The sequence below is a fragment of the Pleurodeles waltl genome, chromosome 3_1 (assembly GCF_031143425.1).
Source record: "Pleurodeles waltl isolate 20211129_DDA chromosome 3_1, aPleWal1.hap1.20221129, whole genome shotgun sequence".
NCBI lineage: Eukaryota > Metazoa > Chordata > Amphibia > Caudata > Salamandridae > Pleurodeles > Pleurodeles waltl.
This window is the reverse complement of record NC_090440.1, coordinates 879,016,146-879,035,570: the sequence shown is the minus strand read 5'-3', so window position 1 is coordinate 879,035,570 and position 19,425 is coordinate 879,016,146. Positions and strand designations below refer to the sequence as shown.

General features: G+C 43.2%; 1 protein-coding gene across 2 annotated transcripts in view; it reads left to right on the top strand.

Moving 5' to 3' along the window:
* Positions 1-19,425, top strand: part of OSCP1 (organic solute carrier partner 1) — a 131,025-nt gene that overhangs the window by 101,441 nt on the left and 10,159 nt on the right. The window contains exon 10 of one of the 2 annotated variants that reach the window (XM_069223865.1): positions 15,828-16,231. The exons of the other annotated variant lie outside the window; for it this stretch is intronic. Within the exon in view, the coding sequence (XP_069079966.1) occupies positions 15,828-15,896 (69 nt within the window). The 3' untranslated portion in view covers positions 15,897-16,231. Of the gene's footprint in view, positions 1-15,827; positions 16,232-19,425 lie in introns of those variants that run through there. 2 annotated transcript variants of the gene reach the window in all.

Genomic DNA, 19,425 nt, shown 5'->3' with positions numbered 1-19,425 from the left:
CGGTTAAAGGTATCCTGGCACTAAGAACTGAATATGAATCAGGGTAACTGGCTGCTCTAAAAGTTAAACAGAATACTTCTTAGAACAGGAATTACTGAGGCACTAAAGCGCTGTGGAGAGAGAAAGGAAAAAGATTTTTAGCAACCAAATAGGAAAAACACCGGTCACCTTGTTTTTTTTTTTTGTGTTAATCTAGGGAATTTTAACTAAGTAGGCTGATGAGGCTCGGAAAGGTTACATCAGGAGCATAGCAAGAGAAAAATTCCAGAAGGAAGGGGGGCTCTTGCTTTAAGGCTTTGAAGCAAACACATAATCTTTTAAACACTGAGCGCTTACAGGCAGGAGGCCAATGGAGTTCATCTGTGGCCTCAATGTCAACATCATTAACATTGTTGCAGGTGCAATATAAATCCAGGGTAATTTTACAGACCGCTAATTTTAAACCTGACCCTAAGTTTACTCAAATTCTAACTTTTAGCATGGGCAAATTCCAGAGACTTCAATGGGCTCTTTGACTCCAATGCGCTGCAGTTACCAGATTATCAATACATGAGGAATGATGATGATGATGATGAAAATGATGACAGCAGAGGTGCCAATCTGTTTCCTCAAAATGTAAGTGGTGACTGATTTCCCATCTCATGAAGCTCCTCCATCAGCTAAACACACCCAAATTATGACAGTCAATAAGAAAGCCTGAGACGTTTGCTATCTGTTTGCATACAAAACAGGTCAGATCCCCTCTTTTCATAGTGATTTTAGCTGAGAAATAATCTGATTTAATTCTATCCTTCAGTGAAGTCTTTCAAGATTGTGTAAAGGAGGCTTGAGAAAAACCTCAGCCATTTTCTGCTTTGGTACATTCATTCTTTGTAGTTATTGTAGTATTAGCATTATAGCCTATGGGATACATTTTTGGTGCTTATTGCTTTTCATGTACAGTGGGACTCCCACTTCGACGGGGATGATTCAAGCATATGAATTTATGAAAGATACCAGGATGAGGATGAGTACGAACAGCAGTACCAATCTTATTATACTAATCAAAGATGCTATTATGAACCTTCACATCAGCCAAGAGACACCGTGCAAATGCCTGCCTCTTTGATTAAAGACTTGCAGTCCATGTTACAGGATTATAAGAGGAGGTTCCCAACCGCAGCCGAGGAGCAGCCGCCTCTTCCAACCTCTCCTGCTACACCAAGGGGTATACCTCCACCTCGAGCAACTCCCAGGCTTACACCGCAGTCTACAATAGCCGCTCCACCCATAGATGAAGGAGAAGGAGAGATTTCCACACCACAACATCATAGCGAATAATGGGATGATTATTTAGCTCCTACTCCTTCACCACCACCTCCTCGTCCATCAGATTCTCCACCGGAGGATATAGGAGGTTTTCACAACTTGATGGATAGAGCGGCCACACGGTTTCATTTGCCAACCTCGGTTTCACGACTTCAAAGAACAGGCAAGAAAGTCTGTGAGCGCAATCCCAATCATACACTTTATTTGGAGTGAAGGCATCAAAATCATGGAGAATCCAGCGACTGTTCCACGAGTTTCACAGAAACTTGATAAGAAGTACAAGACGACACATGACTCTCCAGCGTGTTCAACAGGACATCCAAGGCCAGATTCGGTCATCTCCCAACCTGCTCAAAGGCGTTCTAAGAATCCGTCAACACCTATATCTACTCCTCCAGAGAAGGAAGGCAGACGCCTGGACAACATGGGCAAGAGATTTTCATTCATGTTGGCTATAACTGTCCGTGCAGCCAACTCTCTAGCGATTTTGGGTCACTATGATTGCCAGATGTGGTCTGACATAAATGCCTTCATAGATCTTATTCCTGAGAACAAACAGTCTGAGGCATGAAAAATCCTGCAGGAAGGAGAATGCACTTCAGAGGAGATAATTGACTGCACACTGGATGTAGCCTCCACAGGCTTTCGTCAGCCGGCGGGAGCAGCCGAATTGCACCGCCAAGGATTGTTAAAAGCAACCTCGTTCAGACCAGAGGTACAGTCCAGGATTTTAGATATGCCATACGACGGAGAGTCTCTCTTCGGGAAGCATATAGCCTTATTGGTCAGGAGTCAAGTTTGGTTCCTTTTACAAAAGGACAAGGATAGGCTATATGAGTGATTTGACTAGCATTAAAGCCTATGAGAAACAATTTTGTGCTTATTGCTTTTTCATGTACCGTGGGACTCCCACTTCGACGGGGATGATTCAAGCATGTGAATTTATGAAAGATACCAATACTGGATAACTGTAGTTACAGGTAAGTAACTTGTTATCTTCCCCTAATAGCAGGGGATCCAACTAAAAGATATAACATTGCACATAATTATAATTAAGATTGCTTCCGGGTCTCCCTACAAACCAGACACCCACCTCATAAATATAAAACCAACAACTGTCTGACCCCTTAAAGTGCTTATGTACATTGGTTGTTCAACCATAGGATGACAGCCAACAATATATTAAAAATGATAGTGAGAGGTTAAAAACTCAATGAGTGTGTAAAATTGTTTCAGCACCCAAAGGAGCAGGAGTGAAAGATGTTTTTTGCATCCCATTAATCACTACTCGCAATGCCCATGATGAACTTGGCCTGAGCATCCTTAATGATTTTAATCAACAGAACATTCAGCATTATGTTCGCAGGATCCAAGGACATGATTGCCTGCCAACAGGAGCAGACCCCCCCTAATTCTTCTACTTGTTCAGCAACAGGGATCTACGCTCCTTAAGCAGGGATGGACGCAAGCAGACAATGTGTTCAAAGGATTCTTCCCAACTACCACAACCCCTGCATGTGGCACCCTCCCCTGGGATAGACCGCCATGTGGGTAAATGCTTCAAGAAAGCCCAAGTGCCCATCCTTAAAGCCATGGATTTCTCTTTCAAACGAATGCCATAACAGCAGGAAAGATAGCCAGCTGGGGTAGCTGACCCAAATGAATTAATAACCACCCAAGCGTGCTTACGTTTGGCAAGGAAGGCTTGATCTGAGTGGTAGGACCAGAGCTGAGTGCTCTTTTTAAAACCCAATTTAAAAAGGTGTTGAGAAGCCCAGAGATCCTCAACTCTCAGTAGCCGTTTACAATCAGTCAAAAAACGGTAGTGGGACCCTTTTCCTACAGTCACACTGATTTCAAGCCACAGAACTGACTCCAAGCTACCCGACTTAACCCAACGTAACTTGTGAATAAGTTTCAAAAAAGCACCTGCACCTACTGCCCACTGATCAAAAGACCAAATTCCAACCGAACCTGCGCAGGAGATGCAGATTGCGATAGATGAAAGGCACTCTTTTAAATCTTAATAACCAACCTGTTTAACAAACATGAACCTCTGCCCAACATAACTTCCTGACCGTAAGACAGTGAGGGAGTAATCTTTGCCGTCATGACTTTCATTAGTGGGAGCAGGTTGGGCCCCCTGAGGGTTTTGAATAATTTAGAGAAAGCCACCTGCAGAGCCACAGCTTTGACTTCAATCTCCTTCCTATGCCTAACAAAGCTGCCCCTGGTATTGAAGTGCAGCCCTAAATATTTATAAGGTTGATCTGAAATAAGTTTACTGCTCTTATAGTACCAGATGGTTACCAAAGGCCTTTTCTTGCCAAAGGAGACCTCTTCTGTTTTTAGCAGGTTTACTTCCAAATAAGTCGCAGCTGTATAGAATGCAAGTTGGTTAAGCAACCGTTGTAGGCCAACCCTAGTATGGCTGAACATTGCCAAATCATCAGCATAAAGCAGATGATTAAACCGAAGTCCACCAATCTTAGGGTGGTGAGAGTTAACTGCATCAAGAGAGGTGACAGGTCTGCAATGAACAGATTAAAACGCAAGGGGGCAAGCATGCAACCCTGCTTCACACCACGAAAGGTGGTCATTTTCCTAGAAAGGGAGCGGCCATCTCCCACTTTAATGTGGACCCAGGTGTCTGTGTGTATGTCTAAAAAGACTCCCAGGAGTACGGATGGAATTTCCCAGTTCTGTAGTTAGACCCACAGGAAACTCCTGGGAACTCGGTCAAAAGCTGCCTTAAAGTCAACAAAACACCAATGCAGCACAGAGCCTGATACGTTTGCCTTGTCCATCAAACTAGATAGGGCTAATAAATAAGTAGATGTACCCGATGCAGTAGAGAAATAGGAATTAGGCCCTTTGACTCTCCCCAAGATCTTAGATCTTCTAGCACATGACTGGTATAGAACTTAGTCTCATTGTCAAGTAAGGCGATCAGGCCTTAAGCCACTTTTGTGTAATGGGTGAATTATGGCACCCCGCTAGGACTGAGGAATTCTTGAAGCCAAGCACAGTAATCAAAAAGATATGCAAGATGGACTGCCCAAAAGTAGGCATCATGTTTGAACAGCATCTGCGGAAGACCATTAGGACCTGGAGATCTGCCCTGTTTTGCTTTGGAAATAATGCGACAAAGACGGGGCGGAGAGAAAGTCATAACTTTAGATTGGGGGGGGGGGGCAGAAACACTGAAGGCTGAGGATTAACCAGAGCTGCTATAGAAAGATAAACTCCCCACACCCGACTGATTTCCATCAGACATACTTATTGAGAAGTGTCTGACCAAAAAGGCAGTCCAGTCACCTTCTGAGATATTAACGATACCAAGGCCCACTTGGTTCTTTGTTAAATTATTGATCAGAAGCCAACATTTTCTTGAATTCAAGTCCTTGCTGGCGCTTATAATTTTTACCCAAAATAAGCTGGAGTGTCTCTGATTTTCTTCATAAACAGCCTTCCTATAACCTTTCTGCAATTCCTTGAACTTCATTAATAGTGCCCTAGAGTCAGGACTCTTCCTGCTAGCCCTAGCAGCTTTATTGTAAGCTTTCTTTAAATGCTGGGTTTCCCTTGAAAAAACAAAATACATGGGTGAAATAGGATTTCGTACAGGTTGATGAAACCTTGACCATAAAAAGGAGAGAAATTTGTCCAGTAACTTAATTTGGGACACTCAGCCTGCCACAACAGATTCAAAAAAGTTAACTCACTTTGCCATTACTGCACCTCTAGAAGAAGGGCTCCATTTTATGCATTTTAAAGAGTTAATTAAGACACTTAAGAATATTGCAAGACACCCAAAGCTATCAGACTGGCTAAGGTGGTAGGTATTAGTTATTTGTAATGTATATTGAATTATGAAACAACTGTTGTTGTGTTCATCTCAAAATTAGATAGACAAAGCCACTATGTGGCAGGATGTCATAAGTGTCAGTTTGACAATTAAATGCCAGTACCATGCACCAGAAAACCACTGGCTCAAATTAAGCACCAATACCAAGAGGAATGGGGGATGGGGGTGAGGGGGTCAGGCATATTCAGCCTCCTCATTTTCATCAGTCCCCTCTACACCAGTACTTCCGAGTCATTACTTTACGGGTTCACAGTTCTCCATACCAAGAACTTAGAGTGGGCTTAAATCCTGCCCATTGCTTACCATTGGTCTCCTCCGTTGTCTGATTTCCTGCTTCTTATACAGTGGATTGCCTTGTCCATCTTGTGTTTGTCCCTCCTCTGGTGCATAACCTCTTCACCTGTGTCCTTGCACTGCTCACTTTTAGGCAACTACTTTTTTCCTTTTCCTGAAGCACTCCTTGAGAGTGCATGTGTTTTCCAGTTGTCTCCCTCATGTGCTTCACTGCCCCTCATGTGCTTCTCTGTGTGAATTTCTCTCACTGTATGCTTATCTCCCCACCCGTGTTGCTTTCCCTTGTGTGCTGCTTCTCCCATCCTCTACCCACTCCCCATTGCTTCCCCCCCTTACCCGCTGCTTAATTGCCTTTCATAGCGCTGTAGCCATTTTCTTTTATTACATTTTTAAATAGGGGATAACTGGGAAAAGGGACTTTCCTCCTTCTTTTTATTTATTGATCCATTTAGGATCAGTAAATTAAAAACAAAAGGCACTTGCACATCAGTTTGGAGGCGCGAGAATTTGTTTGGATGATCACCCATGCGTGCACTTACAAAATGACACAGCTGTGTTATTGCCAAACAGAAGGCATTGGCAGAGCCAATAAGTCTCAAAGTTGAGATAGGTTGGCTTTGCCAATGTATATTTTCATAAGCGGCAGAGATAGCACAGATCTGACACAGGTGGACTCTCCCGATTGACAGGAACTCAAGGCTGATCCCCTATCGGAGAGTAGTAGGGGCTATAGTTCCAATACTTTTTGATTCCCAAGCAAAGGGGGTGCCTCTATTTTAGAGCTAAGAGTTTTGAACTAGTGTCTCAAAACAGAGACTGATGATTCAACCAGTGCTATAAATGATTCAGGAGCAGAAAGGGCTAGTCCATATGAACTTGCAGGGTGCATACGTTGAGTTTATTTCTTAATAAAACAAAAAATACCTAATGTTTATTGTGTAGGGTGAGCCTTATCAGGTTTCTAATTCTTCCTTTTCAGTTGAGGTCAGCGGTTAAGTTGTTTACCAGTTATGGTATCTTCATATCCAAAACCATTTTGTCTAACCCTGTCTGGACAACTGGATTTGAGACTTCATCCTCTACAAAAAAGCCTTTTTTAATACAATTCAGTTTTTACATGTTTTTGTGAAGAAAGGAAAACATATCTGGATCTGACTCGGCACCCATCAAGTCTTGTTCTGATTCAGCCTTTCCAATTCATAGGAGCAGTTTTAGTTATCAGACAGAATCAGCTGAGAGTGTTTGTGTATCAGAAGTGGTTAATGAGCAAAAATAACATTTATTGAAGATGCACTGCTTTGCCTGTGTCCTTTGGCCCTAATTGTGCCCTCTGTTTTTCTGGTTCTGCATGACTGTTTAAAGATGAGTCCTTTATAATGGTACCTTCAAAGTAAAAACAATTCTACGGACATCTGAGGCACAGGATATATCTTCACTCTCCATTTCTGAAACAACTACAGTGGTGGATGCGCACATCCAGTTTGTTGGTAGGCCATCCATTCAAGATTTAGTTGCATCAGGTAACAGCTGCAGGTGCATTGCTCCAAGGTTGGTGATCTGTTATGTTTTGTTAAATTGATTTGTAGATCACTCAAATTACCTGTGAGGATATCCAAATGCTTAAGCAAGTGTGTAGGCATGTGATCCCCACACTTATTTGAAGACCCAGGTCTTCAGCCTCTTGCAGAACTTAGGAAGAGTGATGGAGTCTCTTATGTGTTGTGTAATTTTGTGTTCTGGGAGCGATGTAGAGAATGAGCAACCTCCTGCTCTGCTTTTGGTAATGCAGGGTGGGAAGGGTTTGCAAGTGAGAGTGGGGCTGAACATAGATGTCTGGATGGGTTGTGAAAGTGTATGCGACTGTTTAGACATGCAGGTCCAGAGTTGTGTTAGGGCTTTGTAGGTGTGCTTGGGTAGCTTGAACTGGCTGCTCTTGTGAATCGGGAGCCAGTGAAGCTCCCTGATGTCGGGTAAAATCTGTTTGCATTGAGGAAGGTTGAGTATGAGCCTTGCAGGAGTGTTCTGAATTATCTGAAGTCTGTGTATGAGCTGCTTGGAGAGTCTGGCGTAAAATGTATTGCCATAGTTGATTCAGCTTGTAATGAGTGCTTGCGTGACGATTCGTCTGATTGGTGGTTGGCCATGAGTTCCTTGGGGTCTAGTTGGTCCTCATTTTGAGGATACAGAGTTGCATGCCATCTGGATTCGTCCTGTAAGCGTTCCTCCAAATTAACACACTGGAATTGAGGCCAATCACATTAGCCCGCAGAGGTTTTCCCCTTCAGTTCTGCCCTGATTCAAGATGTTCATGAACAACACAATTGAAATGTTTTTCTTAAACAAGCATAGAGGAGTAAGTTCAAAGCAACTGTGAAGGAAAGCAACTTCTTTGTCCAGGCTATAGGCTGAGCAGTTAATCTGTCAGCCGCTCATCAAATGAGGATGTAGAATTCAAAATCAAATTTTCTCAGCAGGATATTCTTCCCCAGCCATGGATGGGAATTTATTGTAGAAAGTTGTGGGCTAGTTATTCAAGCAATGGGGGAGACAGAGTATTGACCCCTTTGCCACCAGGGAGCATAAGAAATACAACCTCTTTTATTTTTCACAAATAGCCCTCTTGGGGTGTAATTGCAAAAATGTGATACAGGAGATCTGTGTCCACAAAGCACATCATTGGAATTTCTTTCAGAAGTGACAGATGTTTGTTGGCAAGCGTGCAGCCATTTATCAGAGCGATTTATTCCAATAGATGGGAATGATAAAGGCTGCTGGTGTAATGCCAGTATAAATCATATTAAGGCAAATACAGTTCATGTACTTCAGTTTGATTTACCGTTAGCTGCAAGGAACCTTAATATGGGACTAATTAATGGTTAGTGAGCAGCTCTCTCTGCTTTTTTGCATGGCCAAGTCCCATTGTTCAAATTCCTCATATCAACCAGGGCCTTTTGAAGTCTTTTCATATGACTTACCTTTGGTATTGGCATTTTTAATTGGATAGATAATTGTACCCACTATACTGTCGTCACATGAAATTGTTCTCAAGGACTTTTTGCAGTACATTTTGCAAGAGGGTCAGTGAGATGCAGTCCCCTAAGGATAATTTTACTTTTAGAATGAAACATAATTTTTTACCCTCCAAATCCATTGTAGGACAAAGACATACTTCATAGCTGTAATCTCGAAGAGCATTAAGGGCCAAATGTACAAACCATTTTTGCGGTCAGAAACGGCTGGTTGGGCCATTTCTGAAAGCAAAAATGCTTTTACATATGTACAAAACACGTTATCGAATCGCAGTTTGTGTCTGCAATTTGGTATTTGGAAGGGGCATGCTTATGTCGTCCCTTCCAAATACCAAATCTGATTGGGATGTGTGAATGTTTTGCAACCGAAATTATGGTGGCAAAGTATTCATATTTTACCAGTTCCCTCAAGGAGATGGTAACCCTTTTGCAAATGGTCCCGAAGCGACCCCTTCCTGTTCGAGAATCAAAAACAAATATTTTTTAAGAGCAGGCAGTTGTCCCACAGAACACTGTCTACTCTTAAAAAATGAAATTTCTGAGTTTTATTTTCAGTTTTTTTAACACATCCAGTTTTCCTTTAAGGTAAACAGCCTGCATATAATAAAAATAAAAATGATTGTTTTATTAAAAAAACAGTCACAAGCATGATGGCCCGCTGACCCCAGTAGGCCACCATCCCTGTCATGGCTGTCATTTCTAATGGGTCTCAAATTATGACCTACCTGTTTAATATTCATGAGGTAGGTCGATTTGCAACCTATTGGGAATCACTATTGAAAACGTTTGTTTCCTTACATTACAGTTTGTGATTTTCTTATTGCGATTCGGTAAGAATTGTAATTAGGAAATTGCTATTCCTAAACTTTATACATGTGGCCTTATGTCATTACATCCAGAGAACTTAATCCTTCCGGGTTAAGGAGAACTTATTTGTGGGCTTTGAAGGCAGTATGTTTGACAAAAGTGTGAGAAGGCAGACCATCTCCAAATGGATATCTCTGACAGTCATACCCCGACTTGATAAACAAGCTCTTAATTGGGAATTCCACTCTTATTCCACTAATGACATGACAGGAACCGCTTTAGTGAGGCAGCTACTTTGTGCTCCGTTTTGTTTACAAATCAGTATTGCCTGGAGATTAATGAGAAGGACACGCTGAATTAGCTAGAGCGAAACAATAATTTCTGTTCTATAGCCTTTAACAGTATCCTTAACCTTTCTCCTAAAAGCATGGTAGGAAGGTGAAGAAATGTGTGGGAGTGAACATCTAATAGTAAAACAAGTTACAAACATCTATTAGTAGAACAAGTTACTTATCTTTGGTAACAACCTTTATCATGGATGATTCAGATCCCACAGATTCCTTACATCCCTCTACCTCATTCTTCAGGATATTATACACTAAGGGCCAGATTTATGAGGGGTTTGCACCATGCTTGCACCACACAATGTGGTACATGCATGTCGCAAGCCACTGAGTTATATTTTTGAAGCCACACAAAGCCGCTTTGTGTAGTCCCATACATCCCCATTCAGTATATAGTTGATGTGGTGTCTGTGCTTTCTGGGTTACTATTAGTCGTTTACAAAGGACCAGGGATACAGTGGTAATTCAAACCCTATTTTGTTCTTTATAATATCACACACCAGCACTGAGAAAGAGAAAGACTTTCTATGCTTAATTTTCTTTTTTATTTCAGCAGTCTCATCCTGTTGCCTACCCAAAGATTATTAATTAAACAGCATTAGCACATGTTGCTAACAACAAAATTAATATGAACATTTTTACCATAGTAAAAGTATAACCTGGCAAATTAGCACCCTAAAACCTATTTCTATCCACTATACTATAATAGCACGGATTAGCTTAACTTGCATCTATGCTTTCTTAGGACACTCAGTACATTGCATACCTGTGTACTGCAAGAAGTAATTATCAGTAGAGGAGAAAGAGTCTTCCCTTGAAGGGAAAACAATAATCAGCTGGGCTAATCGGTTCTCCTCTTCAACTTCGCTTCGTATCAGCTCTCCATGTACGATGGGATGCTGTGGCAGTGCAGCAGCCAGGCAGTCTCTGTCATGATTTTCTGTCAGTATCTTGTGCGATAACCGGGGGCAAAGAACATTTCTTGTCTAATGGCTTGATGAACTTTTTATAAAGCTGATAACTGATCTTATCTCATATGGGGAATTTCTAATGAATTTTATGACAAGACCGGAGGCTCTATTATGCGTTCTTTTCTTACTTTAATTCAAACAGCAGCAGTCAAGAAACTACAACTCCCAGAAGGGTTAGCTAATGTCTAACCAATGGGAGCAAAACAATAACCAGAACTGGACCAATAGGAAGGGGCCATAAACCATAGAGAGTACCCTTGACTGCAAGCAGTCCTCTTTTCTTGCTGCTCGCAGTCAAGATAAGTACTCTCCTTTTCGTCTCTTAAGTATTTATTGATTTTTTCAGGTGTTATATTTCATGCATTTAGAGTCTTACTGTATTTTACTGTTACTGTGTTCGTGGTAAAATTTCCCTGTTGCTTTTACCGCTTCGCTGCAGTTTTTCTCCCGTTTATTCCTCTCGCTTCCACACCCCCCCCCCCCTTCCAGCCATCGGTCCTACATGCGCGCGCTCCGCCGAGCGTTCGATTGCGCAGTTCGTTTTTTCCTCTGTCAGCGCGCGTCTCATTTTAACGCGCGTCTGACAAGGAATACCTTACCGGTCCCGCGCGGCTTGCCTCCCGGCTTCTCTTCCTCGTGTCTGCCGCAGCCTTCCTCCTAAAAGCGGCTCCACGTGTTGTCGGCTCCAGAGGACAGCGTTCATATCGTTGCCGCTCCTTGGTGCCGCTTCGCGCTTCAATTGAATTCTTTCCCCTTCAGGTCTCCGCCTTGGGGAGGAGTCAAATTTCAGTTCTCGGAGCGTGTTGCTCCTATTAACCCTTCCTCAACCTTACTTTGGTGTTTTTCCTTCAATACATTTCTGGGACCAGTTTTTTCTGGTATTTCTGCCCACAATAATTTTATTTTACCATGGAATCGGGGAGTTCTCCCTCAAGGTCTGCCTCTGAGGAAGATGAGGAATCCTTTAAACAGGATCTGAATAAATGTATCCAGTCCTCTGTAAAACACGCTATGAAAGCGTCTATGGACAAAATGTAAAAAAATATTGAAAATTCTGTTATGTCCATGGTGTCCAAATCTATGGCCCATTCTGCGGGGGAAAACAGAAAACGAAAGTTATCCTCTTCCAAATCACGTAAAGGCGCACAGACAGGAAGTGAGCTTGCCTCACACCAGACTGAGGACTTGATTCCTCCCAGGCCTCCTTCAAAGGAGGGGATTTCCGCCAAAAATACGGCATCTCAATCAAAATGTAAATCTAAACTGAAACATATTACTGCGCCTAAAAAGATTGTGATTTCAAAAATTTTGGACACGGACGATGAGGACATGGATGAGTTATCTCAGTCTGACAATCCGGATGATACGTTTTCCCCATCCTCTCCTTCCCCCAAACGTATCAAAATTGCGACAGGTGGTCCCTCTTCCATGGTAGTCGACTCAGAGGGTGTTCCCATGTTTGATCCGTCCCTCATTCACCATCCTAATTCAACAGAATGGCTTCCGTTAGACCATGTAGGTGATTACATCACTTCCCACTTACGCCTTCCTTTAGATAAGCAAACCAGATCCAAATTGAAATCAGAATGCCCCATACCATCATTGGACTCCAATATTACAGCAACCCCAACTATTGATGACTCTCTCATCACTTTCTTTACCAAATTCGGTAAGGATCCCCGTAAGGGAGTGGACAAGGCCTGGACCACTTGTCAGGACAAGCTCCTGGACGTGGTTGGCCCTCTGGCAAGGATCTTTGACATAGCTGAATCAGCCAGGTTAGAGGAATCGCTTATTGATCCCTTAGATCTTTCCCTTTGGACTCAGCGGGCTTTTTGTCTTTTGGGCAATGCGAACTCGGCTATTATTCACGAAAGGCGTAAGGGCCTTCTACTCAAAATGGACCCCAAGTTAGCCAACTTGGCCACTCGAGACCCCGGCATTCAGGCCGACGGGAAACTCTTTAGTGATAACTTCATAAAAGACGTTAGCCGTTTCGTTTCGACTTTTTCATCCTTGGACAAAGCCCAACAAAATCTCAAAAAAGTTTTTAACCAACGTGTTTTTTCCCGGGCCGGTAGAGGTAGGAGCCGCTTTACCGGCCGCACAAACAGAAATCAAGGCTCAAGAGGATATGCCAATTCCTCCAACTCCTACTCTCACGAGTTCAAACCCCACTTTTACCCACAAAGAGCTAGGGGTTTCCGCAACCGTGGCCAGCGCTTCTCCAGACCTTAATCAAGGTAAGCCAACCTTCTGGCCCTCCCGTAGGAGGTCGCCTACGCTTCTTCCTTCAAAAGTGGAAGTCAATCTCTGCAGATCCTTGGGTACTCTCGACGGTTCAGGGATATCAGATCGAACTCCTTTCTCCCCCTCTCCAATTCTGTCTTCCTCCTCTACCAAAGTTTTCTCTGGAAATGTCCTCTCTAATCTCTTTAGAGATACAATCTCTCTTAAAAAAAGACGCCATCCATCCTTGCACGCCAGACCCATCCGGTTTCACCAGCTCTATTTTCCTCGTCCACAAAAAGAACAAAAAGCTAAGACCGGTAATCAACCTGAAATCTTTCAATCAGTTTGTCATCTATCGACACTTCAAGATGGAAACCATTATCCATCTCAGGGATATCTTGCTCTAGTTCGATTGGCTAGTCAGACTAGACTTACAGGACGCATACCTGACTGTTCCTATTCATCCTTCTCACAGAAAGTTTTAGCAATTTCTTTGGAATTCAAAAACTTATCATTTTTCCTCTCTTCCTTTAGGCCTATCATCCGCACCCTGGTGCTTCACAAAACTATTGAGACCGGTTGTAACCTTCCTCCGCTCCCTAGGTATCAGACTGCTTATCTATCTCGACGACATTTTGATCATGCATCAGAGCAAATCATCCTTAATATCTCATCTGCAGATAACATCCACTCTCCTCTCAGATCTCGGTTTCATGATAAACCACGAAAAGTCAGTTCTTCTACCCTGTCAACAAATAGAGTTTCTAGGCTTCCAAATAGATTCCGTTTCGGCCGCTCTGTTCCTTCCCCGTTCCAAAGTTTCTGCAATAAAAAAAGAACTAATCTTAACTCTTCAAAAAGATTCTATTTCTCTCAGGGCCCTCGCCAGGGTCGTCGGTCTTCTCTCGTCCTCTATCCAGGCCATCTTTCCAGGACCCCTTCACTACCGCGCCCTCCAATGCCTCAAAATCCTTCATCTTCGTCGAGGGCTGGCTTATTCCGACCTCGTCTCCTTGGATCAAGAATCCCAGATGGAAATCCAATGGTGGATATCCCATTTAGAGGCTTGGAACGGCAGATCCATCTTCCCCTCTGTGCCCGATCTTGTGTTAGAATCAGATGCAAGTCTCACGGTTTGGGGCGCCCGCTGTGGTTCGATATCGACTGGCGGTATATGGTCCACAGAGGAGTCCAGATTGCACCTAAATTGTTTAGAGCTTCTTGCAGGCTCCTTTGCGATCAAAAGTTTCACAAAAAACAGAGCACGATGCTCCATTCTGCTCCGCATGGACAATATATCAGCGGTGCGTTACATCAACCGTTTAGGGGGCACCTGGTCCAGACCGCTAGCCCTACTAGCCAAGAGTCTCTGGGATTTTTGCCTGTCACACAAAATTTCCCTCTTAGCAGAATATCTACCGGGATCATTGAACTCCAATGCAGACTGGCATTCTCGCCACCTCACAGACTCCAGCGACTGGAAATTACACCAGTCCGTCTTTCATCAGATAGAAAGGAAATGGGGTCCTTTCCAAATAGACCTCTTTGCGTCCAGACTCAACACTCAGCTTCCCTATTTTTTTCAGCTGGCGCCCGGATCCACTGGCTTTGGCTACAGACGCTTTCCTACAAGATTGGTCCGGTTCCCTCAACTATGCCTTCCCTCCTTTTATCCTGATCAACAGGGTTCTGAACCAGGTCAGACGCCAGAAGGCATCCCTCGTCCTGCTAACCCCCTTTTGGCAATCTCCGGTTTGGTTCCCTCCCCTACTCGAGCTGACAGTGGATTTTCCTATTCTACTCCCGACATTTCCATCCCTCATTCTAGATCCGTTCGATCGCCCTCACAATCTGATTCTCGACCAATCTTTAACACTCTCAGCCTGGCTCATTTCCGGTCTACCCAACAGACCCACACTATTTCGGCAGAAGCTTCAGAGTTCATCAATAACGCATGGGCACCTGGCACGAGACGAGCCTATAAATCAGCTTGGGCTCTTTGGTCAAGCTGGTGTCTGGGAAAGTGTTCCAATCCCTTTTCAGCGGATCTAAGTCTTATTATTAATTTCCTAGCCGCCCAGGCGGGCTTAGGTAAGTCATACCGCACAATAAATCTTTACAGATCGGCTATTTCCATGAACCACTCAAATATTGACGGCAACCCTATTGGGTCACACCCTTTAATCTGTCGTCTCCTGAAAGGAGTCAAGCTCTCCAAACCCCCTTCTGCGAAGTATTCATATATCTGGGACGTCTCCCTAGTTTTAAATCTTTTCCTCTCCTGGCCAGATAACCCAAGCCTTTCTCTTAAAATGCTCTCTGCTAAGCTTACCATGTTGCTATGCTTAATTTCGATAAAAAGGACTTCGGACGTTAGGTCCCTAGATGTCTCTGCCCGGCAATTCTTACCTTCAGGGGTCCTATTTCACATTTCCAAACGCACCGAAACTAACTTACATTCCGTTTTCTATCCTTTCTTTCCGGACAAGCCAAAGTTTGTTTAAAAGAATATGAAAAAAGAACTGTTAACCTGAGAACGTCCTCTTCCAATCAATTATTGATCTCTTTTCGAAAACCCCACAATCCAGTGACTTCGGCAACTTTGGCCCGCTGGATTAAATTGATTATGTCCCTAGCGGGAATATATATTTCCGTTTTTGGAGCACATTCCTCCAGGGGAGCTATGGCCTCAAAAGCTTTCGCCATTGGGTCCACTTTAGAGGACATTCTCAGGTCGGCAGACTGGTCAAATGATAATGTTTTCAAAACCTTCTATTGTAAACCTGTTAGAACTGCTTCTTCCTTAGTTATTGACCAGCTTTAAACGCGCATAATAGAGCCTCCGGTCTTGTCATAAAATGTAGATTTTCCTAGTAATTTATGACGGAAAGTCTTAATTTTATTAAAGACACGGAGGCGAATATTATCCCACCACATTACTTCTATTAATATGTACTTTTTCTTTCCCTCCCAGCGACTCCAGCACTGCCTCCAGCTTCCGGGTAACGCCGCTAGCTCAATCGGTTCCATCCTCAAGAAGTGACTTCTGGAGGCGTCATCGCAACCTGTCCAGGATCAGCTTCCTCAACCATCGCCCTCTCGTCTCATCGCTGTGGTTCAAGACTTGTGTTCCATTTCTCTATCTCTGGCAATTGTTGGACTTATTTATCCTTTGTTCCATGACTCTATTTGACTTGCTCGTTCAAGAAAAGAGGGCTGCTTGCAGTCAAGGGTACTCTCTATGGTTTATGGCCCCTTCCTATTGGTCCAGTTCTGGTTATTGTTTTGCTCCCATTGGTTAGACATTAGCTAACCCTTCTGGGAGTTGTAGTTTCTTGACTGCTGCTGTTTGAATTAAAGTAAGAAAAGAACGCATAATATTCGCCTCCGTGTCTTTAATAAAATTAAGACTTTCCGTCATAAATTACTAGGAAAATCTACATTTCTGACATAACCTGTGTGCATCAATATGGTAGTCTTAGACACATTAATATAAAAAATATGGTAAACACACGTCAATGCAGGCTACATTGTTGATGTAGAAGTTTGTGTGCCAGTTCCGTCTTTACCTCAGTTATACATCTTTTGCCCAGCAGTGCTCACTCCGCAGGACATCACAATTCATGCGTTTACCACGCAGCCCTTTTTTGGTACTTGGCAACTCAGTACCTTAACATGCAAGTATTTGTTTTTGAATGACATAATTATTATATACTTTTAAATAGGGAGAATTAGAGGGTTAAGACAGAGGTAGGGGTTCAGGATGGGAAGGGTACAGGGTAGTAGGGTATTTTAAGAGGGGGGGTATCTGATTCAAGAGTGAGTAAGGGTACGGGTCAGTAAGGGTTTTTAAGTTGTTTTTAGGGTTCACATATGGGTAATGGTTACAAGATGGTAAGAGGTATTTAGATTTCAGAGATGTGAACAGTACGGTTGGGAAAGGGTTTAAAGGTTTTTAAGGGTTCACAGATGGAGAAAGGTACAGGGTTGTAAGGGGTTTTTAAGGTTGAGGTATGGTTAAGGGCACAGAGTAATAAGGGTTTACAGGGGTTTTTAAGGTTGAGGTATGGCTAAGGGCACAGAGTAATAAGGGTTTACAGGGTTTTAGGGTTCAGGGATGGGTAAGTGTACAGGGTAGTAAGAATTTTGTATTTTTTGAGATTATGAGATGGGTAAGTATAAGCGGTAGTGTGGGGTGAATTTAAAAGGGTAGAGACAAAATATAAAAATATATATATATATATATATATATATATATATATATATATATATATATATATATATATATATATATAAAACCAAGTGGCAGTCACCACTAGGTAGTTATAGTTAAGACTGTGTTTCCATAGAAAAAGAGTTTAACTTTCCTTTATCTTTGGCACCGTTTGACAAATCTTCACAAGATTTTCCCCAAAAAGTCCCCAGTGATTCTTGTTGCGCACTGAAAGTTTAGGGGTGATCCATAAAGCAGGGGCCGAGAAAAAGTGGGGGGTGTCAAAAAAGTTACATTTCCCATGTTAATTCCCATAGGACCCTTGAACATGACTGCAGTCCGAACTACTGGACGGAACTACACCAAATTTGGCAGAAAGCTAGTTTTCAGTAGGCAGATTGTGCTTTTGCTTATTTGGTGTAAATCCGTTTAGTAGTTTTGATATAGTAAATGGAAACAAATATGTATATCTAAGGTCACAAACTCTTTGTGACGACTTCGCGAAGATTAAGAGCTTGTGCATGGAGCTGCAGAGCTGTGATTGGCTGCCAACACTTCAAACCTGCTGGCAGCCATCTTGTCACTCAGCTTTAGCAGACACAAAAAGTAAAAAAAAACTGAAAAAAAACCGGCCCAGGGTAGGGACACCCTGACCCCTTAGCTGTGGCGCTGGGGTCCCAACCCCCCCTTCCCCCAGAGCTAAAAATGATTTTTTTGTCTAATTTGCACAGCAATTTGTGGAAAATTTGTGTTTTTTTAAAAACCTTATTAATTATGAAGCCCCCAGGACAGCCAAATCCCGGGGGCATTTAATATTTGAATGAAGAGGGCTTCCACCACAGCCCCGGGGACCACCCCACCGGAGCACACAGTAAATCCAGCGTGGAAGGGTGTGCCCAGCCCCCCTAAAGCCACAGGAACTGCCACATACCCGGTGAACAAACACTAAAGTAATACTGGGTGGGCTGACCAGCCCCTCCCCCTCGCAGCCCCAGGGTCCACCACCTTCCCAGGGCAGAATGTGAAAATAATGTGGGGGAGCTGTCCGGTCCCCTCCCCCTGCAGCACCGGGGACCGCCACCTCCCCAGGGCAGAATATGAAAAGTAATGCGGGGGCTGCAAGCTCCCCGGGGCCGAATCTGAAAAGTAATGCAGGAGGGGACGCTTGGACACCCCTGCCAGGGCACCCAGGTCACATGGCCGGGGATGAGGCCCCTGGGGCAGAGATCGGCCTGGCAAGGGGGGCTGCAGGGCCCATCTCCCCTCCACCCCAAAAAATAATTAAATGTTTATGCTGGGGGGTCCCCGGGGCCGAGATCAGCTAGGGGAGGGTGGGGCCGTACAGTGTTTGGTTGGTATAGGGGTTGGCCGCAGGTTCTGGCTACAGTCCAGGCCCTGCGCCCAACACCCGCTGTGCCTGCCAAAGGCTGTGCGCAGCACAGGCTTGGTTGGCTATAGGGGTTGGCCGCAGGGTGGTAGATTAACGTATAGTAATTAAAATTACTTAACTTTAAAAAAAAAATTGGAAACTCACTGAAAAACCCTAAGCATCTCAAGTAACTATAACTCAGGCCCTAACGTAACTATAACTCGCCTCTTTGCCATGCACGGCTAATTACCCCAAAAATTGTGGCACTCATGACATCGTTGATAACATCACTGATAATATCAATGTATTATTTGTAGTAACATTTTTGACAAAAAAACTGCGCATGGGGGATGCGAGTTATAGTTATCTTAGGGGACGAGTCATATTTACTTGAGATAACTATAGCAGGTACATTTCTATGGGTTTGTGCGTGTAAATGTGAGTCTAACTATTACATCCCTGTAACCTTTGTGGTTTTTAAGTGAATTTGGCACAGGGCCTGTAGGAAGTTGGCTCTGTATGCACTATTTCAAAGTAAGGAATAGTATGCACAGAGTCCAAGGGTTCCCCTTAGAGGTAAGATAGTGGCAAAAAGAGATAATACTAATGCTCTATTTTGTGGTAGTGTGGTCGAGCAGTAGGCTTATCCAAGGAGTAGTGTTAAGCATTTGTTGTACATACACATAGACAATAAATGAGGTACACACACTCAGAGACAAATCCAGCCAATAGGTTTTTATATAGAAAAATATCTTTTCTTAGTTTATTGTAAGAACCACAGGTTCAAATTCTACATGTAATATCTCATTCGAAAGGTATTGCAGGTAAGTACTTTAGGAACTTCAAATCATCAAAATTGCATGTATACTTTTCAAGTTATTCACAAATAGCTGTTTTAAAAGTGGACACTTAGTGCAATTTTCACAGTTCCTGGGGGAGGTAAGTTTTTGTTAGTTTTACCAGGTAAGTAAGACACTTACAGGGTTCAGT